General features: G+C 40.9%; 1 protein-coding gene across 1 annotated transcript; it reads right to left on the reverse strand.

Annotated features, from left to right (window-relative positions):
• Positions 1 to 210: 210 nt before the first annotated feature.
• Positions 211 to 22,060, reverse strand: neto2a (neuropilin (NRP) and tolloid (TLL)-like 2a). The gene is made up of 10 exons (XM_005447729.4): positions 21,532 to 22,060; positions 16,982 to 17,038; positions 16,556 to 16,699; positions 13,235 to 13,483; positions 12,653 to 12,700; positions 11,986 to 12,113; positions 7,835 to 8,063; positions 3,631 to 3,744; positions 3,374 to 3,504; positions 211 to 2,133 (listed from the first exon to the last, which is right to left on the reverse strand). Exons 1-10 carry the CDS (start codon positions 21,539 to 21,541, stop codon positions 1,387 to 1,389), a joined length of 1,857 nt encoding a protein of 618 aa, XP_005447786.1. The 5' UTR covers positions 21,542 to 22,060; the 3' UTR covers positions 211 to 1,386.
• Positions 22,061 to 22,090: the final 30 nt, after the last annotated feature.

Raw genomic sequence — 22,090 nt, forward strand, 5'->3', positions numbered from 1 at the left:
GTTCAACTTAAACAACATCTTAAGGTTCGCACAACTCAGGGAATAAAGTATCCCTACAGCCCCTTTTGCATCAAAGCAAACCAAAACACTTTGCATAGGCTGTGTCTGTTCTGCCTGCATGTCACAAAGTGAATCTTGTCCTGACATCTCCAGCCTGAGCAGAGTTACTTTCATGTTTTTTGGTTACAGCGAACAGAAACACTCACACGGTGAGGTGAATAAGCTCTCATTTAATTCAACAAAATGAAATTATACAACTAGTGGTTAAAATCATAATTGAGTCCCATATAGGCTACATGTCTGTCACTGTAAGGAAACAGGTTGTGCTTGTTTTACACACTCGATTCATGGGGACACAGAGGAATTACATTTTCTCCTTATAAGGGCAGGGATTTGGAGAGGCATGGCAGGGAGAGGCTATTTTGATTCAAGCCAGGGCTCACATCCAAATATTTATATCTCATAAATGATCACTCAAAGTCTGAATCCTCTTATGCTATAAAACTCACAGAGCAGAAATAGTCTTTTTCTGTATTTCTTAGCAAAATAAGACAGTCTCTTCATGTGCTCTTCCTGAGGAGAGACTGAATGAAGCGTACCTTCTGTATATGTGAGGTAACCATGAAAAATACATAATTATTATAGTAATATCACATAATTATCATTGCCATCTTCATATTTAGTTGATCATTACTGATAACAACAACTTCTTCATCTTCCACCTCATCATCAACACAACATGTCATGGATGAGTCACCTTCATAAAGTCGTCTGAGCAACAAATGAAAAAGATCAAAGAGTTAAAAGCCAAGCATCATCGTGAGGCTGGATACATACTGGTCTTAACGGTACAGTACACTGACAAAAATAAAGACTCAAATAAATTATTAGAAGACACACTATCGATCATATATCATATATCTGTGCATGGCAGGTGAATAAACGCAAAAAGTCAGTCTACAACATCTCTCCAGGTTTCTCTCTTTCTGTATTTGAGTGGTAACCCAACAGAGAGAAGTCTGGGTCTACATGCGAGAACATTCTCCTAGAAGTCTCTGATGGAAGGAGAGGTTTATTGAGTATAAGACTGCAGAGACCAGATGTCTCCACACTTTGTGCACTCCAAATCTTTCAGTATCCTGAAGAACAGAACCAGTAGTTATGTCAGCTTTTTTCCCCCACTTCCATTTAGTTCTTTTGATCCATTCTTCCCAAACCTCCACATGAGAATGCGAGGAGTCCTCGAGAATTAACCCACAATACCAGTGCTTGAAGACCAATGGCAGAAGAGCACACAGGAGTAATCAGTTTGGAATTATAGTCCTCCTGTCTTGCATTCTTTAGATGATCGACCTGCAAGATCTGTTTCCATTTCTTTTCTTCCATCTAAAAGTCCATGGACATGGAGCGCTGTTGTGGATCAACTATGGTGGTACTGTTACGAGCACTGTTGCCACGAACACTGAGGGTTCCACAGGCTCCTCCCATCCCACCAATACCTCCAGCGATGCCACTAGGCCCTGCCATGCTCATGGCTCCTGCCATACTCATTCCACCACCCATCCCACCACCCATTGCCACTCCTCCCGTTATACCCACCGCTCCTCCAATTGCTCCTCCTGCAATCCCTGATGCTCCTCCTCCTCCCATTGCTCCTCCACCTGTGGCTCCTCCACCCACTCCTGTTGCACCGCGCCCATAAATCTCACATGTGGTCTCCTCTGTGACTCGGTCCTCAATGACCTGCTGGTCGCAGTCGTGAGTCTGTGAGTGCTGCTTGTAGCCATAGCAGCTCTTCTTATAGCTGGCTGTGGAGTTGAAAGTCTTCATGGGTGGCGGCTTGGAGAAGTCGTTGTGGTAGGACAGCTCCATCGAGCTCAGAGTGGTGCGGCTGTGTTTCATACTGCCACCGCCAGTAGCCACAGAGCCTTGTGAACCACAGTGGTGCTCGTGGACACAGCGGGACATAGTGGAGGAGCGCCGCATCTTGTGGAAGCTGTCCAGCTCCTCAGAAAGGTCAGCTAAGTCAGAGGACATCTCTTTGTCACGCAAAGAGAAGAGCTCGTAGTGGGGAGGGTCAAAGACCTCCTGGAATCCAGCCTTATTGAAAACACCAGGACGCCGAGCTACAACCTTGAAAAGAAAAAGATCCATTCAGACTATACACTTAAATGATTACCAGGCCACTGGTTGTCCACTGTGATGCAGCATGAGCATATATCAAGACAATAGAAGGAATAACCATTTTAAGTCTTAAAACTGTCAAAAAAAAATGTAATAAATGTGCTGCTTTAAGCACTCTGAAAACTAAATTTCTTCTTTTCCTATATGAGTGATTTGGTCCACCATGGACAGAGTTTTTATTTTTTTCCCCTTTTCATCAGGACCTCTCCAACATTAGACACTTCAAAACCTTGGGTTTTAAATCAGAATGAATTTGTACTACTTTTATTTGTCTCAGTTCTTACTTAAATCTTCTCATTTTATGCTTCTTTTTCTTAAATTTTATCATGTCTTCCTATGTTTTTATCTTTTTTGATTATCTTAAATGTACAGCACCTTGGTCAACAGTTGTTGTTTTAAATGTGCTATATAAATAAATTGGACTTTGACTATTTTATCACATGAGACATTTATGTATATGTTCTTTTTTTGTGCTGATTAACTGGATGGCTGTCAGCTGGGAAATGCCAGATGAATGTTAAATCTGAAACACCTAACTCTGAATCTTCTCTAACTTTCTCCACTTAAACAGTCATGTTTCTAAAATGGTAAAACAAGTACTTAAGCACTTGTTTTAGTAAGTACCTTTTGTGCCATAAACATGAATGAATAATTTAACCGAATGCACATTATTTGCTTGCTTTTTAATGTATATATTTTAAATAAATTTAAAGAATGAGTCAAAAGGAGAGTACTCCTTTCTAGGGTCTCCACTTTGAAAAATGTTCAGCACTCACTCAGGGAGAAATTCATTATGGGGGAGTCAGAGACTCCAATATTTTTGGCCACCTCAAGACAGCCATGAAGTAGTGCTTACTGAGTAAGTAATGGGTTCTGGGAATTATGAGGCATCATAGAGTGATGGAAAAATAGATGGAAAAGGAAGCTTAAGAGAAAATGGTGAAACATAAGAAGATATTACAATGCGACTATACATTTCCTATCTCATGTACTGGATTATTTTTGAAATGTGGTGAAATCTAAGCATAAGCTTTTTTGTTTTCTGTCTTTAGAGCTACATTTGTTTCCAACTTATAAGTAATTTCATTGCTTTTAATAATGTATCATTTTTTTAGGCTCGGACATCTCTTGGTTGAATGAAAGTCATGAAAGTCCAGCCACAACCAATGGCAAACAAAGACTGTATTACCTTTTTTCTTGGCTGCTTCATCTGGACCAGGATGGAGATGATAAGAAGAACAAGAACTATGCCTGATGAGACGCCGATGACAGTGCCATGGGTCTTAGTGATCTGATGAAAAAGCCCCTTAGATCGTTTCTCTGTAGCAAAAAGGTTAACGAGGGGAACGACAGCAATGAAAACTGGGAAATTTAAAAGCAAATCCAAAATCTAAAAACATGCCATGTAAGACTTAATCAGCTAGCTGGAAGAAAGAAGATAATCACCTTTGCAGTGGTTTTCATCCCATGGGTAGACACAGTTCTGAACGCCATTGCAGACTAGGGAGTTGTTAATACACATGTTGCTGTGACAGAAGAAAGTATTGTCGTTGCAAGGAGCTGCAGGCAAAAGACAATACACAGAGATAATGGAATTTAGAAAAAAGAAAACATCTGTCTAACAGTGCTGAGTAAAAGATGACTACACTGTGAAAAGGACCAGAAGCTATTTTGATGATAACAATAAAACAATAACAATAAAAGAACAATCATTTGGCTGTGGAAATCTGTAGAGGCCCGTAATAAAAGATGAAATGTTCTATTATTTTCTGAAACACTGGAGGTCTAATGGAGACACAGTACACATAAGGCCATGCATCATCATTTCCTGCACACATAACATCGGAGTGACGAGGGGAGGAGATGACGGCTTCACTAAACTGCAGCCATCATGTCAAGGGACTCTAACAGAGGGGAGACAGAGAGCGGGTGGAGAGGGGGAATAGGGAAAAGATGAAAAGAAAGGCAGAGGTGGGGATGTGGGAGCAGAAATGGCTTCGGTTCATCATGGAGGTGCAGGTGGTTAGGCAGGTGCCGCGAGACACAGCACATTAAAGCAACTTTCAGCTTATGAAGACTGTGATGGCACAGACAGAGGTGACTGGTAATTGAGGCTGGCTGCTGGGCTCAGGAAATCGATGCACTTCCAGTCAGTAGGAAGACATGCAAGGCTGAAAGAAGATGCAGATGACTGCATACTCGTATAGAGAAGTTTGGAGCTGCAGCAAAAGCCAATTCTTATCTGCCAAGTGGAACTAGAGATGGGTGATGTGGAAACTGGGTTTAGGGTACTTCAGGATATTTATAGAGTATTTTGTTTATTAGTCCAGAGGAATTGTTTAGCAGACAGAAAATTTTAACACTAATAGTTGGTTAATATTTCACAAACTGCTCTATATAACAAATGGAAAATTTATGTCGGGTTGTAAAGAAACAGGAGTGTGCAACTAAGTTTGATCTAAAATAAAACTTCTTATTGGGTCTAATACACAATAAGGGAAATCAGAAAACCTGATCTTTGTGAAAGAAGCCCTATATTATAAACACATTTAACGCCAAGTGTGTCATATTCGATACATGAGTTTCTGTGTGGTTCAGTGTGGGGTTTTTTCATGCAGTGCTACTGTAATAAACTGCACAGAAATACCAGGAGCAAAAACTATACAAATTAAAACTAATATATGCAAATTGATATTTTATTTTTCTTTAATTTGTCAGAAGGTTCAATAAACACTCTAGTTTCAAAAAATTAGAATTTTATGGTAATTATTTCATGGTTCAAGCTTTACAGGGTTAAAACAGCTGATGAGTAGTATGCTTCCATTTAATTTGTTTCCATTTCAGTTGTCAACAATAACAGAAAATGATGTCTACAGGATATTTTCTTCATCTAATTTCAAGTCAGTTTTACACTAAATCCATTATTATCCAATTATTTGTATAAGATGTGTCGTATATCCTGGACAGGATGGCGCAGGCACAGAAACAGCCATTCACGCTCACATACACAACAAACAGGAATCACTGAGTAACAAATAGGAGTTCAGAGAGGGAAAACATGCCAAGTCCACACTGAGACGTTCAAACCCAGAACAGTGCTAAGCACACCGTCCAATCCTAAAATCCTAAACCTTATAACTTGTGCAAAATATGACCCAATCAGATTTGTCCTGTTCAGTTGAGTAAAGGATGCAACAGAGAATAATGATAACATTAAAAAAACACAATTAGGAAGATAGATGATTAATGTATGATTCATATTTATACTTCTTTGTTGGGCCCAAAGGATGAGCATGCTTTTAAAATGGTGTTCACAAAGATAAATATTGTTCCTCTTTGCATGCAGTACAAAGCAAAATCTGTCTCTTATGGCTTGTTCGCTTCTCCAAACTGTCCCTTCCAAGCTCCCCTGAGTAAACCATTCCACCCTTTTTCTCTCTCTTTTTTTAAACACACAAGCTTAGCGGCTGTGTGCACACACACTCTCTGAGTCTTTATCACAGCTGAAACAGACTCTAGTTTGCTCTACTAGTTTCAACCCTCTTCCAAGGTCCATTGTGATGAGGGCTTTGAGCCTTCACTTGCCTCCCTCCACTTGCTTCCTCTGCCTCAGGGTTAAATAACTTTGACAGCGGGACATGCATATGGGCATGTATGTGAGGTTGTGCATGAAAGAGTATGTGTGCGCTGGAGTGTGCTCCCCGTCTATTTCCCAGTGAGAAAGTAGACAGGGTCGCTCCCCTGACACCGCCATCACTTCCAAACCGATTATGTGTCTCTCGCCTTCAAAATGTAGTTTCTAGGAAGGTGTCAACAGCGCTTCACCCTCTTACTCACAGCCTCTCTCCTCACACAAGGACACAACTCATCTAAGTGTGTGCATTGTGTGGCCGTGAGTTTATTTAATAAGGCTTTCATGTGCCTGGTTTACATTTCATAGGGGATTCTGCTGGAAGATTAGAGCACATGAAGAATGACGGAGTGCAAAAGGCACAACTCATCTTGTACTAAGTGACAAAGATTAATTGTTCCCTCTGACCTCCAAGCAAACTTTAAGCCAGTCGCTGACTCTGACCAAATAAAGTTTAGGAGTTATTCAGGAGTCTTCAGACTACTCTGAGATGAACTGTGTGATCAGAATTAATGAGGATCCAAATGATCTTAAGGACTCTTCAAGTAAAAAAAAAGAAAAAGAAAAACACCCTTGCTGAATCTAAAAGCCATCAAGTTGTGACTGCAATGGTTATGGGTTTGCTGATGAAAACAACATTAGCATTCACACAGGGCTTGGGAAGTGTGCAGGAGAATGTGGCAATTAATATTTCAGTCTATTCAGGCATTTAATGAAAATATTACAGTGTGCTAACAGAAAACTGTTTTCTGCCTGGCAATTTCTTTCTACTTTATACGCAACCTTTGGCAGCATTTGTCTGAAAATCTCTTGTCCTTCAAAAGTGACGAAGCCCAAACTGAAATTACTTCCATTAACCCCATTCAGCATTTTCTTTCACCAAAACAGAGAAACAAATTTCTAGTTTCCTTTTGTAAGTGACCTATAATAAACACAGTATGATGCTATGACATGCATATCAAGAAACGATTTGATACTTTCAGTTATTTAAAAATGCTGGAGTTAATAATTGGTTTTCTCATATCTGCGCCCTAAACATGGCGCAGCGTAATTAGCTTTCCTTGCTGAAATGGCACTTCAGTGTCTGTTACTGACTGCTGATGCAAATAGAACACAGGACCTCATAAATCAACTGTTTTTACGACTGCTTGCGTGTGTGGGGTTGATAATGTAGAGCCTGGAAGATCCTGGAAGTATCAACAAGTATTTCCTCCTTGCGGATGGGAATTGAGAACTGGTTCCAGTTGGGAAGAGGCACCAGATTCTCCAAAGTTTCAGTTTCTTTTATTAGTATGAGCACATTTTTATGACACTTGCTGAATCTAGAACAAATGGCAGCAGAACCTTTTGGCATGCCCGAGTCACATGTAGGCATTTTTCTTCTGTTTATTGAATGTGTTTGGACTCAAATAGTAAATCAGCCATGCTAATGCTGAAAACCTGTGAAGGCTTTTTTTCTTTTTTCCTAAACAGAAAAATGATGAAGACTCATTAGGGAACTGATAATGAATCACCAAACCAACAAGCAGAATTGATGATGGCAACGAAATCTTATCTATATAAATCCCTACGGCTTACCTGTTCTTAACAGAGAATTATTCAGCCAAAGAGGGCAAAGAAAACTACAAATCATACTCCTAATAAACAAATAACAACACAAAACTGTTATATTTTACCTTATTTGTCAGCTTAAAAAAAGCTAGAGATGGTTAAATCCCTTTAATTAGTCAATATCTACAGAGAGGCATAAAGTGCTGTTCAACAGCAGCAGGATGGCGGGTTTGATGGCGTAAAAATTGTCTAGCTCACAGTTTTTATACATGTGGTCAGATTGAGCCCATTGTGTGTATTCCAGATGGCATCCAGAAACTGATGTCTTATGCTTGTTTTTTTTTTTTAACAGCATAACAAATGGCTCTAGGCCAAATACTCAACCATGTGGAAGTTCACATGAGGAAACAAGATGTTAAAATGCTGGGTCCAGGCTGAATTAGTATTGTCAAGAAGACTGGCACTCACGATCAATAAATGATGTGAACAGCATGCGGAAGCGGCTGAGTCGGCTCTTCTCATCGGCCCACATTCGTACGACTCCCATGTCGTTGTTAAGCATCACATCGTTAGCCACAGTGCTGCAGAACTTGGCTTTGAGGTTTTCAATGGCACTGCTGCCATCGTACACAGCCACGAAGTTCTTCTTACACTCATTGGAATGCTCCATCTGGTAGTCTATGAAGCGCAGGTAGATCTGGGGATGCACAGGAGATGCAAATCAAAAGAAATTCACAGCGATACATCACTTCGCTTCACTGCTGTCTAACCATGACAGCAGACTAACTTTACTTTTTATGTCAGCAAAGTGTGAAAATATCAGAAAAGCCAATATAGCAGACACGGAAAATGTTCAGACACTCGTAATAAACAGAACGCAGATAAGAGAAGAACCCCGTGAACCTGTGAATTGTTATAAAGCCCTTCCTTAGAGCATGTTGGTATGGAAGAAGGATGAAGAGTTCAGCAGATGGAAAGAACATAGATTTACTTTGTTAAAGTAAACCTAATTCATCCGGGTTGTGATACATATAACAGTATATAGCAGTGTATAAATCTGAGAATATGGAGCAGCGTGCTCTGTGTTCCTCACACGCTGTTTTTTTCATGGTTCTCTTCAGAGAATGCTGCAGGGAGGAAAGACTAGTGAGCTGAAGCTGCAGCTCTCCTGGCATTGAAAGTCTGGGCTCAGAATGAAATACTAATGGTGTGTTCACCTGGTCAGAAAGTCAGAAAATTTCAGCTTTCCAGAAATTGCAGTCAAACACAAGTATCAAAACACCTTGTATTTATCATGTTGTACTGACCCAAAATTTAATGGGATTTTTAAAAACCTGACTGAAATGCACTAGTTTGTCCTTTGAACATCGCATCGATTCTCAGCCTCTCAATATAACAGTTTCACAACCAAAATTTCACCTGGTTATAGCATGAAGCACAAAGAAGCAAGTCATAAAGAATAAGCCAGTTACAAAACATATTTAATAAAAGCTACTTTCAGCTGCTCCCTTAGTCACAAGGGGTCACGCCAGAAGGTAGTTCTACATGTTTGATTTGCCACATTTTAACACCAGACAGTCTTGCTGACACAACCCCAATGAGATATGCGTGTCTCCTTACTGGACTGAAACAGGACCTTTGACTTGTTAGAGAAACGTGTAAAAACTGCTAGACCATGGAGCCAGTAGAAAGCATGCTCAATACAGTTTCTTTATTAATATAATTTTGTTACTACACCTGTGCTTTTTCTACAATAACACTACCACTGAGATACAACTTCACTTTGAGCCTGTGCCCTGTTTATGAATGTCTTTCTTACAAAGTGGATATACAGGAAGGTGATGGCCTGTAAACCTACATTTTTTTCTAATTACCACCAGGGGGTGCCTCCCTATTATAAAGCAGCCTATGAGAAAATACATAGCTACTGCAAACTAATTAATGACCTCAATCAGTAGTTTTACATCAGTTAAGACAAAGTAATTTTCATTTTGCTAACATGGACCCATGGCGAGTAAAATAAACAATAAAGCAGGGATGTGGCTACCTTGACACTATATGAGGGTGCAACATTTTCCATTTCTCAGTCAGAGTCACCTCTTGCTCCCAATGTGTTTCCAAAGAATTGGTGACAGTTAAAATGCCAGCCAGGCTTCAAAATTAATTTCACAAACTAGTGGGTTTTGTCACAGTAGTAATGTCCATCTTATCTTTACAGTCTATGTAGCCAGCTCAGCATAGTTTGCTTATTATTAAGCTTAAGTATATAACTGTGTTTCATTTCAGCTCCCACTGTGAGTAACTGCATAGCACGAGTCAACAAATTATTCTGCGAACAAGTCATGTCAGGAATAATGACATGATAAAATCATGACCATAGCTCAGATTAAATTTCAGCACATTTAGCTCGCAGACACCGGTGAGCAGGCAGCAGTTAAGTAGCTGCTGAGCCTGCTGCTCTTTTCCTTTTGCGTCATTGAGCTAATGTCTGGCCACTAAACTCTGTCCTTCTACTAAATTCAGATCATCTTCACTTCTGCCTCACACTGCACATGATGAATCAGTGAAGCGATTGTGGAGGCTACTTTCTATGCGAGTAAGAAAAGAATGCGTGTTCATGCAAATCGTGTATGAATAAAATATTACTTTCTTATATACATATCAGTATTTAATGTGCATAGGTAATTACTTGTACTGTGTGAATGGATACTGTGTAATTTGTGACTGAATGCATCTGCCACTTTATACTTAATAGGATGTGCATGAATTTGTGTGCATTAGTGTATTGAGCCCAGTGAGCAGCCCAGGAGTGTGTGGATGACTCATTTAGTCACGAGGGAGAAGCAGAGCAGCAATGAATTAAGGCTAGCCAGGTTGCGGTTGTAATTCCAATGAGATTTTTGATATCTAGTCATAAATATCAGAACTTATCACTGGGTTTTCACTCTTGGCCTGAAAATATTGCCTACTCGTGAATCTCCAGGGCCACACTAAATAAAATTCGCCTGCACTGCTTTTTCCCATGCTGCCTATCTGTGTATTTGCACTGCTCACACCTATTATGTTTTAAATTACAACCACAGTACAGACAAGACTGGCAGAAGTGTTGTTCTCCATGAAAGGAGTGCACAATGCTACTGTATGCATTCCTGTTACATATTTAAATGTAAATAATTTTTAGACTTACTCAGATTTATATCCACCGATCAGCCACAACACTAAAACCTCTGGAAGGTAAAGTGAATCAGTGGTCATTGTGCTACAATGCAACCTGCCAAGGCATTCATGTGGATGCCTCTTTTTTACATGCTGGCCATTCAAATGTGACAAAACTGGCTCAAAAATGTAGCAAAAAACAAGTCTATACAAGAGGTTTACTTAAACAGGAGAGGGGTGCCATAGCTGTAACAGACTGAGTACACTCCAAGGAAATAACACTCTCAACACCAACTGCATTGCTACGTTGTAAAAACTACTCAGCTACAGCTCAAGGAACATGATTAAAAAGGAAAAAAAACAAAGTATTGAGTTGACTCTGCATGAATTGGCACAAACCTGATCTACCGAGACCCCACAAACCACCTCCTAGGCGTCCCCCTTCAGTGGTAAACAGTAAACAGGTGGTTTGTCGGGTTGTGGTTTTACATCTTCTTGGCTACATATTTACTTATTTACTTGCCTTGTAACAGAGAATATCAAAAATAGTTTCCCAGTGACACAAAACTAGATAAGAGAAATGTGAATAGCATCACAATAGTAATAGGTGAATGTGCAAAGAATTAATGGTGCAAAGACTGAGAACAGTGGGAAGGTGAAGCAATGGAAAGTGGAGCACACTGAACAGACTGGCAGTATACAGGATGATTTTAGAGTTTACTTCACGACTGTTTAGATATTCTGAGTCGTTCCTATTCTTGTTTGTACTCCAAGGATCCCTCCACACACTCGCTTCAACTCTGTTCACGTTTCTAGTCCTGATGGTAAAATTCAAAATGACTTCTCCTCAGATTTCTTTTCATGGATGACTATTCATATCTATTCTGGGACTAACTGCATTTGTTGCAATGAGATTTTTGTATCATTTTCATGCGATCTTGGACAGGATTCATGCAGGCTTTTGTCATTTACACAGTTCCATTAGTGGCCAAAATAAATATTCTGAGCTGGGGTGTGAACAGAGCCCCTGTGCTCTTACAATTCGCTGAGAAAGATGTGCAACCTCAATTTTCAGTGACGCTGAGAGGCGTGAAATGATAGAACACAACTGAGAGAAACATTACTGATGGTTTAGATGTAAAATTTCTGTCTTTCTGTGGCGCCAACTCAGTATGTTGCCAGTGTAACAAATATCCCCAAGAGAGATGAATAAAAACCCTTGAGTGTTATTCCACTTTATTTTGTAGTGAGAATGGAGGATGTTTAGAGATTTTATTTATTCAAAGTGTGCATTTGTCTGGCATAATGAAATGGCTTTGAACATGACTCATTCAAGCAGAAAGATAGATACCAGCTAGATTTTAGTGTTTAGAAAGCACCCCAATGGAGCTCGAGCAGGAAAGAAGAAATGTGTTAAGGATCGTACCTGCTTACTGACTAAAATTAGTCAGTGCTGTACTGACCTTGGACTGAGAAGGAGCCTTGATTGTCCAGATACAGTCCAGGGCATCACCAGGCTTCACTCGTTTTTCTTCCTCCACCTGACTGGAGTGGATAATCCCGTCCCATCCACCAACATTAAACTGGCATTCTGTAGACAGACAAAAGAAATGTGGAGGAGAAACATAAAAGAAGAAAAAAATAAAAGGAGAGAAGGGTGTAAAATAAAGAAGTCAAGAATAGGGTCACATGGATGTACATAAAAGAACCAAATAGAAAAAAAAGAGCAGAGGATAACAAGAAAAATGGTTATTATGAGAAGAAACACATGACAAACAGAGGGACAGATGACGGATTTTATTGAGGAAAGAAAAGGATTTAAGGCTGAATTGAAGTCAGCATAGCGGATTAGGAAAAAGGACAATAGGAAGACAGAGGAACAAAGAGAGAAAGGCAGGGAGGGAAGAGCAAGATAAAAGAGGTGTGTGTTCCTTCCTTCATGTTCTTTAATATGTGCATGTGTGTTCATGTACGTCCTTTCAATTCATTTACAGTTGTGTGCCTGTCAAGGTACATTTGCGCATTCAGCATTAACGCCAGTGCCTGAGATAGCCTCCGGTAAGCTTCTGAGCACAGAGGAGCTCTTCAAAAAGGATCGAACGCAAACCTGCAAAATACTGAAGAGCTTACCTGGGATGGGGTTTAGCAGTCCACCCACGTGCAGATGGAAATCAGGGTCTGAAATGATAAGATTTGGATGGCACATTACTCTCAATCCACAGAGCAGAAACAGGTAAGAAGAGAACACAAGATAAGATCACATTAATGCATCCAAGATAAAGCAGAAAGGAGGTCTGTTTGGAGCTAATATCTGTCACCTGATGGGAGGCACTGATTTCTGGGTATATTGGGTTTAGATTTAGAAGGCTCTGATGTTGAACTTGTCTCTATTGAACGGCAAGAAAACAGGGGGGGAAAAAATCTATGATTGAAGAAAATTGTGGATCCTATGACAGAACTGTGGATGTCCATTCTGTCTTTTTCCATCATCTTTTACTGGTAATGAACACAAACAAGATGGGAAAGGGGGGAAGATAAGTATTCCTTTTGTTATACTGAGATCAGATTCTCCTTTATGTTTTGGGATAAAAGCAAACTAATCAGATCCTGTTCTTCACACATCTTACTCAAAACCTTTGATGTGTACAAAAATGTGCTTTCACACTCTGTGCCATTACATTCAGTGCAAATGTGCCCTTCGGTTGCTTGTACCTGCAATAAAGGTGTACTCGATTCGGAATCCAAGGCCTTCCAGCTCCTCGTCGCTGGTGAACTTAACCCACATAAAACGTCCTGTGGATGTGACAATCTCTGGATTCTTTCCCCCACAGAAGCGATCAATAAGCGGAGAGAAACCAAAAGGCCCATCACGTATTTCGATGTGATCGAAGCGACACTCAAACGATGGCTCTATGTAGTAGTTCTTATCAAAAGACAGCTGAATCCTTTGTCTAGGAAGGGCTTTGGCAAACAAGATAGCAGAGAGAGAAAAGAGAAAAAAGGAGAAAATCTGTGAAAAGAATACAATTAAATCTTTCTTTTAGAGGACACAGATAATCTGGGTGGTGTTCTAACGCATAAATTTAAAGTAGAGTCAAATATGAGCTAATCTGGATTTTGAAGTTAAGCAGATAGGCTGTCAGTTCTAACCTCTCTGCTCTCTGGGCGGTGAGATGAACTTTTTAGAAGTTGGCTCAGAGCAAGGTGCAGATTATAAATCTTGTAAATCCTGTTCCACATCGCTGACTGTTAATCTCTGATACTTAGCCATGCCAAATGTTTACTGTATGTAAATGTTTCTTAAGGTTGTATTCAGACATGATATTATATTTCTAGAAAGAACCAAAATGATCAAGGAAAATGTGACAAGTGGCCCACAAGAAAGTGGTTTGACTACTGAAAAGTAGCACTGAATTAAAAATGATCAATCTAGACGAAAATGTTTCCTGTCTCCTTACAAGCTGCATTACTGAGGACTTTCAGAGTAATTTCTGCTATTCAAATTATGAATAATGACCAATATCAGCACAGGTGGTGTTCCCTCCAGATGAGGAGGTTGTTTGTTCTGCAACATCATTACCTGTCGTAGCGGGGCACCCCCGAATATGATGGTCTAACTCAAAATCCATCCATCCATCCATCCATCCATCCATCCATCCATCCATCCATCCATCCATCCCAGACAGGTTTTAGCTTAGATTTTATACTTTCAAGTTATGCTACTCAGTCCGTTTACAGCACATTCCCTGTGTGCATACATCACTCAGAAGAATACATATACAGACAGGTGACAAATTAAAGGAAAACCATGAACTCTTGACACCTACAATGAGTAAGTAAGTAAGAAAAATTTATTTATATCTTTCCACAGATAAAAATCACAAAGTGCTTCACAATACAGAAGGTGATTTTGTTTGCTGGGGGAATATTTTGCATGTATAGTTTGAGCCCACTTCTCGCCTCAGAAGAGGTTCGCTTCAAATCAGTACATGGTTGCTCTGAGCATTTCTGAGTCTTCAGTGTATGATGACACATTTCTGTCTGGACTGGAGTGGTCTCTTCAAGGACGAAAATGCCCCATCCATAAGGTATAAGGATGCACTGAATGAGCATAAAAATTATGTGAGTCATATTCGATTGCCTTTGCATTACCCAATCTTAACCCAGCTGAACGCCTACGAGAGACTTCGCACTGAGATGTCAGGGAGTGCTCTCCAACCATCATCAAAGCACCAAATGAGAGAATATATCTTGTGACAAAGTTGCTCATCCTTCCAGTGGATTACAGAAACTTGTATGATCAATGTCATTGAGGACCGAAGCCATTCTGACAGGTGTGCAATGGCCCAACACTAAAATATTCTATTCTGCACTTTTCCTTTAATGTGTCACCCATGCATATGTGGACACACATGACCACAGGATACACAAACTGAGCCACTGTGGGATATGTCAGCACCGCTGTCACTGATTTTGAGAATACACAACACTGCAGTCACAGCATGAACTCTAGTTCACAAGTTCATCTGTCATGCAGATCCAGATGAATGTACTGAATGTTTGTGGCACTTTAATACCATGCCTCCCCTCCCCGCACACACACTCACACACACATAGTCGGTTGCAAGGGCAATTCATGCTTTCAGAGATGAATCATACTAAATAAAGATGCTGAGGGTGAGGGCGTGGGGCTCTCAATCATGCCAAGCTTGCAGAAGCAAAATGCACCCAGGAAAAGAGAAAAAAGAGCAAGGTCAAGGGTGGTACATGTGTATGGCACAGAGAACAAGTGAACTAAAATAACCAAAGTGATTCTCTTTTCCCTGTGTGAGTTTTTGCTTCTGTTCTTGCCTTTGAATTTGAACCTTTCTGCTTGAATGAGCAGCCTGTATGCCTGCACTTCCTGCTATGAGTGCATTCACTCCCTGATGTGTTGACTCTCATTTTCTCTATAACTTTCTATCTCCTTCTCTCTTTCTCTCACACACACACACACACACACACACACACATGCAAATGACACAGCTTGATACGTAACGAGCAGAATGTATAATCACTGAGCTGATGAACTCTGGGACATGACAATCAGTGAGGCTCACTAACCACAATTTATGATTACAAAGCTATCTGATTAGCTCTTCTACCAAACGTGAGCATCCATCTCGCTGCGATTCAGAATGAAAGGCTGAACACTGGAGCCTGAATATGAATATGACTAAGGCCATTCAGGACTAAATAATAGTAAATGATAGGTTCCATCTGTGGTGTCCCAGGCCTGCTGCGAGGTACTACTGCACACATCAGTAGGCTGGCTGTGATGGAGTCACAGCTTATTCACCAACAATAGGTCTGAGCTTGCTTTGTCCACAGGGGGAGCACTTGAGCCATATGAAAAATCTATTCTCCACAACAGAAGGCAAAAGCACACATCTCATCAGCATGAGAGCCTGTACTTTAACTTCATGGATAAACAGTTCATCAATTTAGAAAACACATCAAGCAGCATCCCAGACCTCATCTCCTATAGCTACTAATGATGCTTTCCATTATGTTTCCCGTGCGGCAGGAAACCAAATTACTGATGGGTGTGATATTTCTGGTAAACACTAAAGCTGACAAGAATGCCTACAATTCAGTGATATGCCATCAGAGCTCAGTTGTGTAGCAGATGTTCATCTCTTTTATATTTTACTTCAATAACCGAATCTTTTGCCAATAGAGATGAGCACACTGTAGCACTGCTCTGATGAGGCCAGAAGTCAGGCGCTAACCACAATGCGCCACTCTCCATCATTCTCAAAGGGTTATATCTGTGTGCTGAAACAAACTCCGGATGGCTCATTTGGAAAAATGTCAGGCTGATTGCCCGCTAGCAAAAGAACAGAAAATCAGATAGGAGCGAGGTTATATAAAACAATGCCAGTCAGGCTAATGACATTCACTGAAGGAGGCAACACGCTGAAAGGCGGGAAACTGTGTCAGCTGTTCTGGCGCTATGGAGCAGAAGATGAAACATCAGTGATCTGGCTTTACCTTCCAGGATGTAAACACACTCCTTATTGGGTGGATAGGGGTTTGGGTAGTTTGGGGAGGAGAAACTCCCGCCGTTGATGTTGCGGATCCACGTGCCACAGTCGTTCTGGTTGGGCCTCTGGCCGCCATAATCGCTCGGGGATTCTGAAATCAGAAAGGCAGCGGGAAAAGAGAGAGAGACAGACAGATGGGGTATTGAGTCAAGGGATCAATGGGGGGATGATTGGAAGGCAAGGAGGGCATACGGAGGATTGGTGCAAGAAAAGGAACAAGCAGGCAGGGGATAAAAAGGGACGAGAGGCCTGATGGAATTAAGAAAAGAACCCTTTTGTCCCGTGATAAAAGTAGAGATAATGCCTCCTCATTTCACACTGGTTCAATATGGATGAAACAACATTAAGAGAAAATAGGAGCACCTGAGCTTACCTTTAGTTCTCTGTGCCAGAGCGAAACCCTCTTCTATTAGAAAGAAGAGTACCCACGCTGTGAAACAGAGATATTACACATTAGTCACAGGTGACTTAAATTCTGTATTCATATCCTCGAGTTCATCAGCAGTAAAGCCACTGAACAGACACCGAATGTGATCGGCTGTGGTATTGATTTCCCCTGTGTCTGATGAAAGTGAAATATAGATCAATATCATTTTTAAGTACGTCTGTGATTGAGTTAGTAAAATTTAAAAAAAAAAAAGTATGGCTAGAAAAGGAAGAGGAGAGCTGAGAGAGAAAAGTTAATGCAATAAAGGTTTATCAAGAATGAGGGTTCTGCCTTCAGGAAAAAAAACAGTCCATTATCAATACAAATTATTCATGGAAGGACAAATAGTGCACAGGCATCCTGTATATAACACAAATCTAAGATGGAAAGTGAGAACTAGACATGAGGTCACCATTTCATTCATTGCTTTTCAGTGATTAGGTGTTGTGATATATCTGTGTTAATGATAGCCATAATGTCTCAATAAGAAATACTGATATCATGTTCATGTTTTTAAAGATTCATACCGTCATGGTTACAGACTTTTTCTCCAACCCCCATTTTCAGTGTCATTTATTTACCAAAAACACACACAATTAAGAAAGCTGTACAAAGATTAATTAGACCAGGAGATTTATTTTCATCAGATTTTCCATAAATAGCAGCATTATAGTTATTATGAGTCTGTTTGGCCAGTGACACTCTAATATTATGACAGTACTTGTCATTCTGCGGCACAATAAACAAGGGCTACTGTGATTCTTTTCTCTAATTACACTGCATATTATTTCCATGTTAACTGATAAATTGTTGGTCTATAAAATGTCAAATAAATATTAATCTAAAAGATTGTTTTCCTTGTCCTATAAGTAACTTTTCACATATCACTATCAAAATGGTTTCAGTTGTTCAGGAATTCCACTGATGCTTAGCCAAACACGAAACGTGGAAGCAGAAGAATATCAATAGCAATAATAGTTTTATCTGCAACACTAAAGTGCAGTGCTAGTAGGGATTTTGGTTTTAGAAATATGTTGCTAATGACAACACTTAATGGAGATAAAGTTCAGTGTGAGATAAAGGCATCAGTACATGAAGAAATAATACAGCTCAGATTATATATAGATATGAATGGTGGGAATACCTGAATTAGTCACAGCTTTAAATGTACCTATACGGTGTGAACAGACTTGCAGTGATACTTGTAGAGTTATTTAGAGATAATTTGAATCTACCAACTCCATCTACTAATCTGCAGCCTCTGGGCACCAGAAAGATAAAGCATTCGCACAAAAAAATGGATAACGGGCCTCTGGGCTCACAGCGTTGATGAGAAGACAGGCATCTGGGCAGCGCATGGACACGGCCAATAAATGGAATATGTTGTAGTACAATGATATCTGCGCTGAGAGCATGCATGTTACAGCTTCTGACACTGTCTTGCTCTGATAAGCCGCTGTAGACCTGATCCCCACTGAGTTCATAATAGGTTGCCCCGCTCACATCAATAGGAGAGCAAGTGTGAGCGTGGCACATTGCATAATGGCACCCAGGAAGGATGGATGGAAGACTGAGAGAAAGAGAGAGAGAAAGAAAAAGAGCGGGTATCTAATGAAGAACAATGCACATTTAACATAAGCAATGAACACAACCGTACCAGTGAGCATAGATGCTTAGACTCATTTTGAAATGCACACGTACAGAAATCCCCCCTCCAGGATCTCATTACCTCTGTCTCCATTATCTTGCAGTGAAGTAGGTGGGAGTACGAACTACCACAGGCAATTTTGGAGAGCAGACCACCCAAATAACAGAGAGATGCTGCAAGCTCACACTGAGGCTTTTTCACTGTATAAGCCAGAATCTAAATTCTGAAGATATCTGAAACACTGCTGCCCTCCACAAAGCTACGATGTGCACAGTGGGAATCTCACCACACTCCGAAGGCCTTTTGTCAGAAGTTTTAAAACACAGACTTTGTAAGAAGAGTGCTTTTATCTGTAAAGACAGAGGGCTGCACTGTCTTAAATGTGTTTCAAGTCTATAAAAATGCAAACTCACTTATTGGGCAAAGGTTGCATAATTTATTCCGGCAGTTGTAACATATTTTACAAAAATCAGCAGCTAAACAGAATTTGAGTCTTTGTCACTTCAACATCAAGAGAACAACTTGCAAATGTGTATAAAAACAGGTGGAGTGTGGAGATTATGAACATAGACACAACTTGTAAAAAAATTAAGGGCTAGCATCTTATGAAATAAAGCAGTCTTTTAAAAATGTAGGTTGGGCCATCTCATCCCGCTGACCTCTGGTCATTTTAAAGCACAAGAGGAAACGTTACCGCCGGTTTCAACCCTGCTATTCTAGGTCATGTCACTTCATCTTTACATCACTTCTCACTCTGGCGTCCAAACCAAGCAGAAGCTGGGCATAAACTGAGGCCACCACAGCTTTCTGAATTGAAACAGAATCAGCAGCACTGCTGTACCCTACGGAGACACCCCCTGTTACACGGGTGGAAGAAATATCATTGCAGGCCCATGAGATACTATTGCCTGCCAATGATTTAGTGTGGCTTCAAGATAAATAACTTATGGGCACGAGTTAGAAGTGCCTGGGAATGAGATAACTGACTTGTGGCTACAAGTACAAAGCAAAGGAACATAGAAACTAAACTGTCTTTATATCAGGGGGGCCATGAGATAAAGAATTATTTGTTTACTGGCCACACCAGGCAGAAATATCCTGCAGTTCATCATGGCTGTTGCCAAACAGTTGATAAGACATGAAAGTCTCTAAAAGGGCTTTAGTTTTACTCACACTGTAACCTGTGTAGTGAAATAGTGAGGTACATTCACCCAGAGAGGGTGCTGAAAGTCACAGAAAGCATCAGAAAATCAACAGCGCTGGAACACACTGGACAGCGCCACTATGCTGGCTATTAGACTCACCGCAAGCAGTATTAGTTTTCATGTATTAATCTGAACATTTACAAACACACCTCAAAGTCAGCAAAGGCAGTTCCATACAAACAGCAGGTTATTGATTTAATATGGACAGTAACGCTTGAAGCAGCTTTTATTTTGAAGTGCAAGAAACTCTAGCCTGTTCAGTAGTTTTTACTACTTAACAGATTTTTCTTTAAGTTTTCTTTGTAAAACTGAACTTAAAACACTACGTATCTTCTGGTCACGTATTATTAAGACGTGGTAAGGATAGAGTTACATGCCCAGAATTGTTCATCCCCGTGTATTGAGAGAGCGTCACTGCCAGCTACTTTCTGGCAGTGACGCTCTCCTCACCTTCGTTAGCGGTGGTTCACTTTGCTGTTAAATCGTTTTCATGGCCTAAACCTCAGCGGTGCAGTGAACTGCCCACACATGCAGACCCTTTCACAGGTTCGCTGCACTTAATCGGCGTTGCAGCCTTGTGCTCCGGCGCGTGCCTCCTGTGCCGACGGCGCGAGCCTGTGGCTGCAGCGGGAGTCGCTCCGGCGGCAGCACGCGCGTGTGCGGGACGTCTGTGACTGGCTCTTAAACTTCGTCGTTTCCTCCGCAGCAGAGAAGGAACTGGCCATGGTAGCACCCTATGACACCCTTAGCTGTAACCCGTGCATTACAAAGTAATATGAGAGTATATTTCTTTTAGGTTATTGATAACATATATTAAATCATACAATAGTTTTAAGTTTCCTTTTCTGGACAGATTTACGCTAGGCTACACTATTTGTGACGAGTTGCTTTTATTACGCCTTATTGGAAGCACTCAATGCGCGCTGATGGCTCGTATCGTTGCTGTGCGTTTTTTTTAAAATTGTATCTGACCTTTGCTGTCCACTGTGATCATAAATCTGCTCCCACTGGCTTGTAAAGTGAGTACCGCTCAGATTCTGATTCTTTTTTCTTGCACCACTGGACCATTACAATATAATAAAAGCACAAAACTATTTTTTTATCGATTAAATGCTCGAAATACCAGATGATTAATGATGTTCGCTTTTATTTATTTATTAAATCTTTCTAATTAGCAGCGAATGTGCTTCGGTCGACTAAAACCAATCAGACCTAACCAAACCCTGGAGGACCTGCGTGGTTTGAGCAGCAGAAGCTTGAACCAAGATCTGTCACAAGAGGGCAAGTAGATGCAAATAAAGGAAGACTGGAAATAGGTGTGACAGAAAGCAGGAAAAAAAGCAAACGTTGAAAACTGTCTGTAAATTGCATCAGCTGTCTCAGATTAAGCGAAAAACATAAAATTAACGAGGCGCATTTTAATCTTCCAAAGCGCATCCATGGTTAATAGGCTATTTGAATTTCATGGCACCTTCATTCTGATGGGATCAAACCCCACAACCTGCAGTTAAACTGTCAGCTGCGCTAAAAAGAGAGGATTAAAGGTTAAACGTTATATCCAAGGTTGAAATATTCTGTCGTCCGTCAAGGAATCAGACCTTGACGCGCACCTCGGATGACCGAGCGGCTCCTGTACAACTCACCTCTGTGCATTTCCTCTGACGATGTGATTCCTAACCCAAAAGCACCTTTTCTAAAAACGCCCTCCTTTTCTGACCATTGTAGGGGTCCACGAGGCTCTTCACAAAATCCAACTTTGCTTGGACAAAAGTAAATCCATTACGCAGAGCCGCGCTCCGCCGAGCTCTTCTTCGGCGTTCCCTTTGCTGTTTTGCCTGCAAGATAAACCCCGCTGCGAGCCTTTCAGCCAGGCATCATTACAGCAAAAGCAGCCTGCAGTTGGACCACGGTGGAGAAGACATGTGGAGGGTGGACTGATCCAGCTGGGCTGACGCGCTGTAAGGAGAGGAAGGTAGGTAGGTATCCAAAAGACGCAGACGGATGGATGATGGATGGAGAGTGACAGAGAGATGGAGACTGGGGAAGAGTACGGAGGAGGACAGCAGGAGGTGGAGAAGAAGAAGAGTCCGTCTCTGTCAGCTCTCCGCCCGTGTCTGAACTAAGAAACGCTCCTGAACGAGGCTCATTTAAGCCGTGGGCGCTGCTTACATCAATGAGAGGCTTGTCAGGAACACGGTCAAG

Source organism: Oreochromis niloticus, linkage group LG1, assembly GCF_001858045.2.
Source record: "Oreochromis niloticus isolate F11D_XX linkage group LG1, O_niloticus_UMD_NMBU, whole genome shotgun sequence".
Classification (NCBI taxonomy): domain Eukaryota; kingdom Metazoa; phylum Chordata; class Actinopteri; order Cichliformes; family Cichlidae; genus Oreochromis; species Oreochromis niloticus.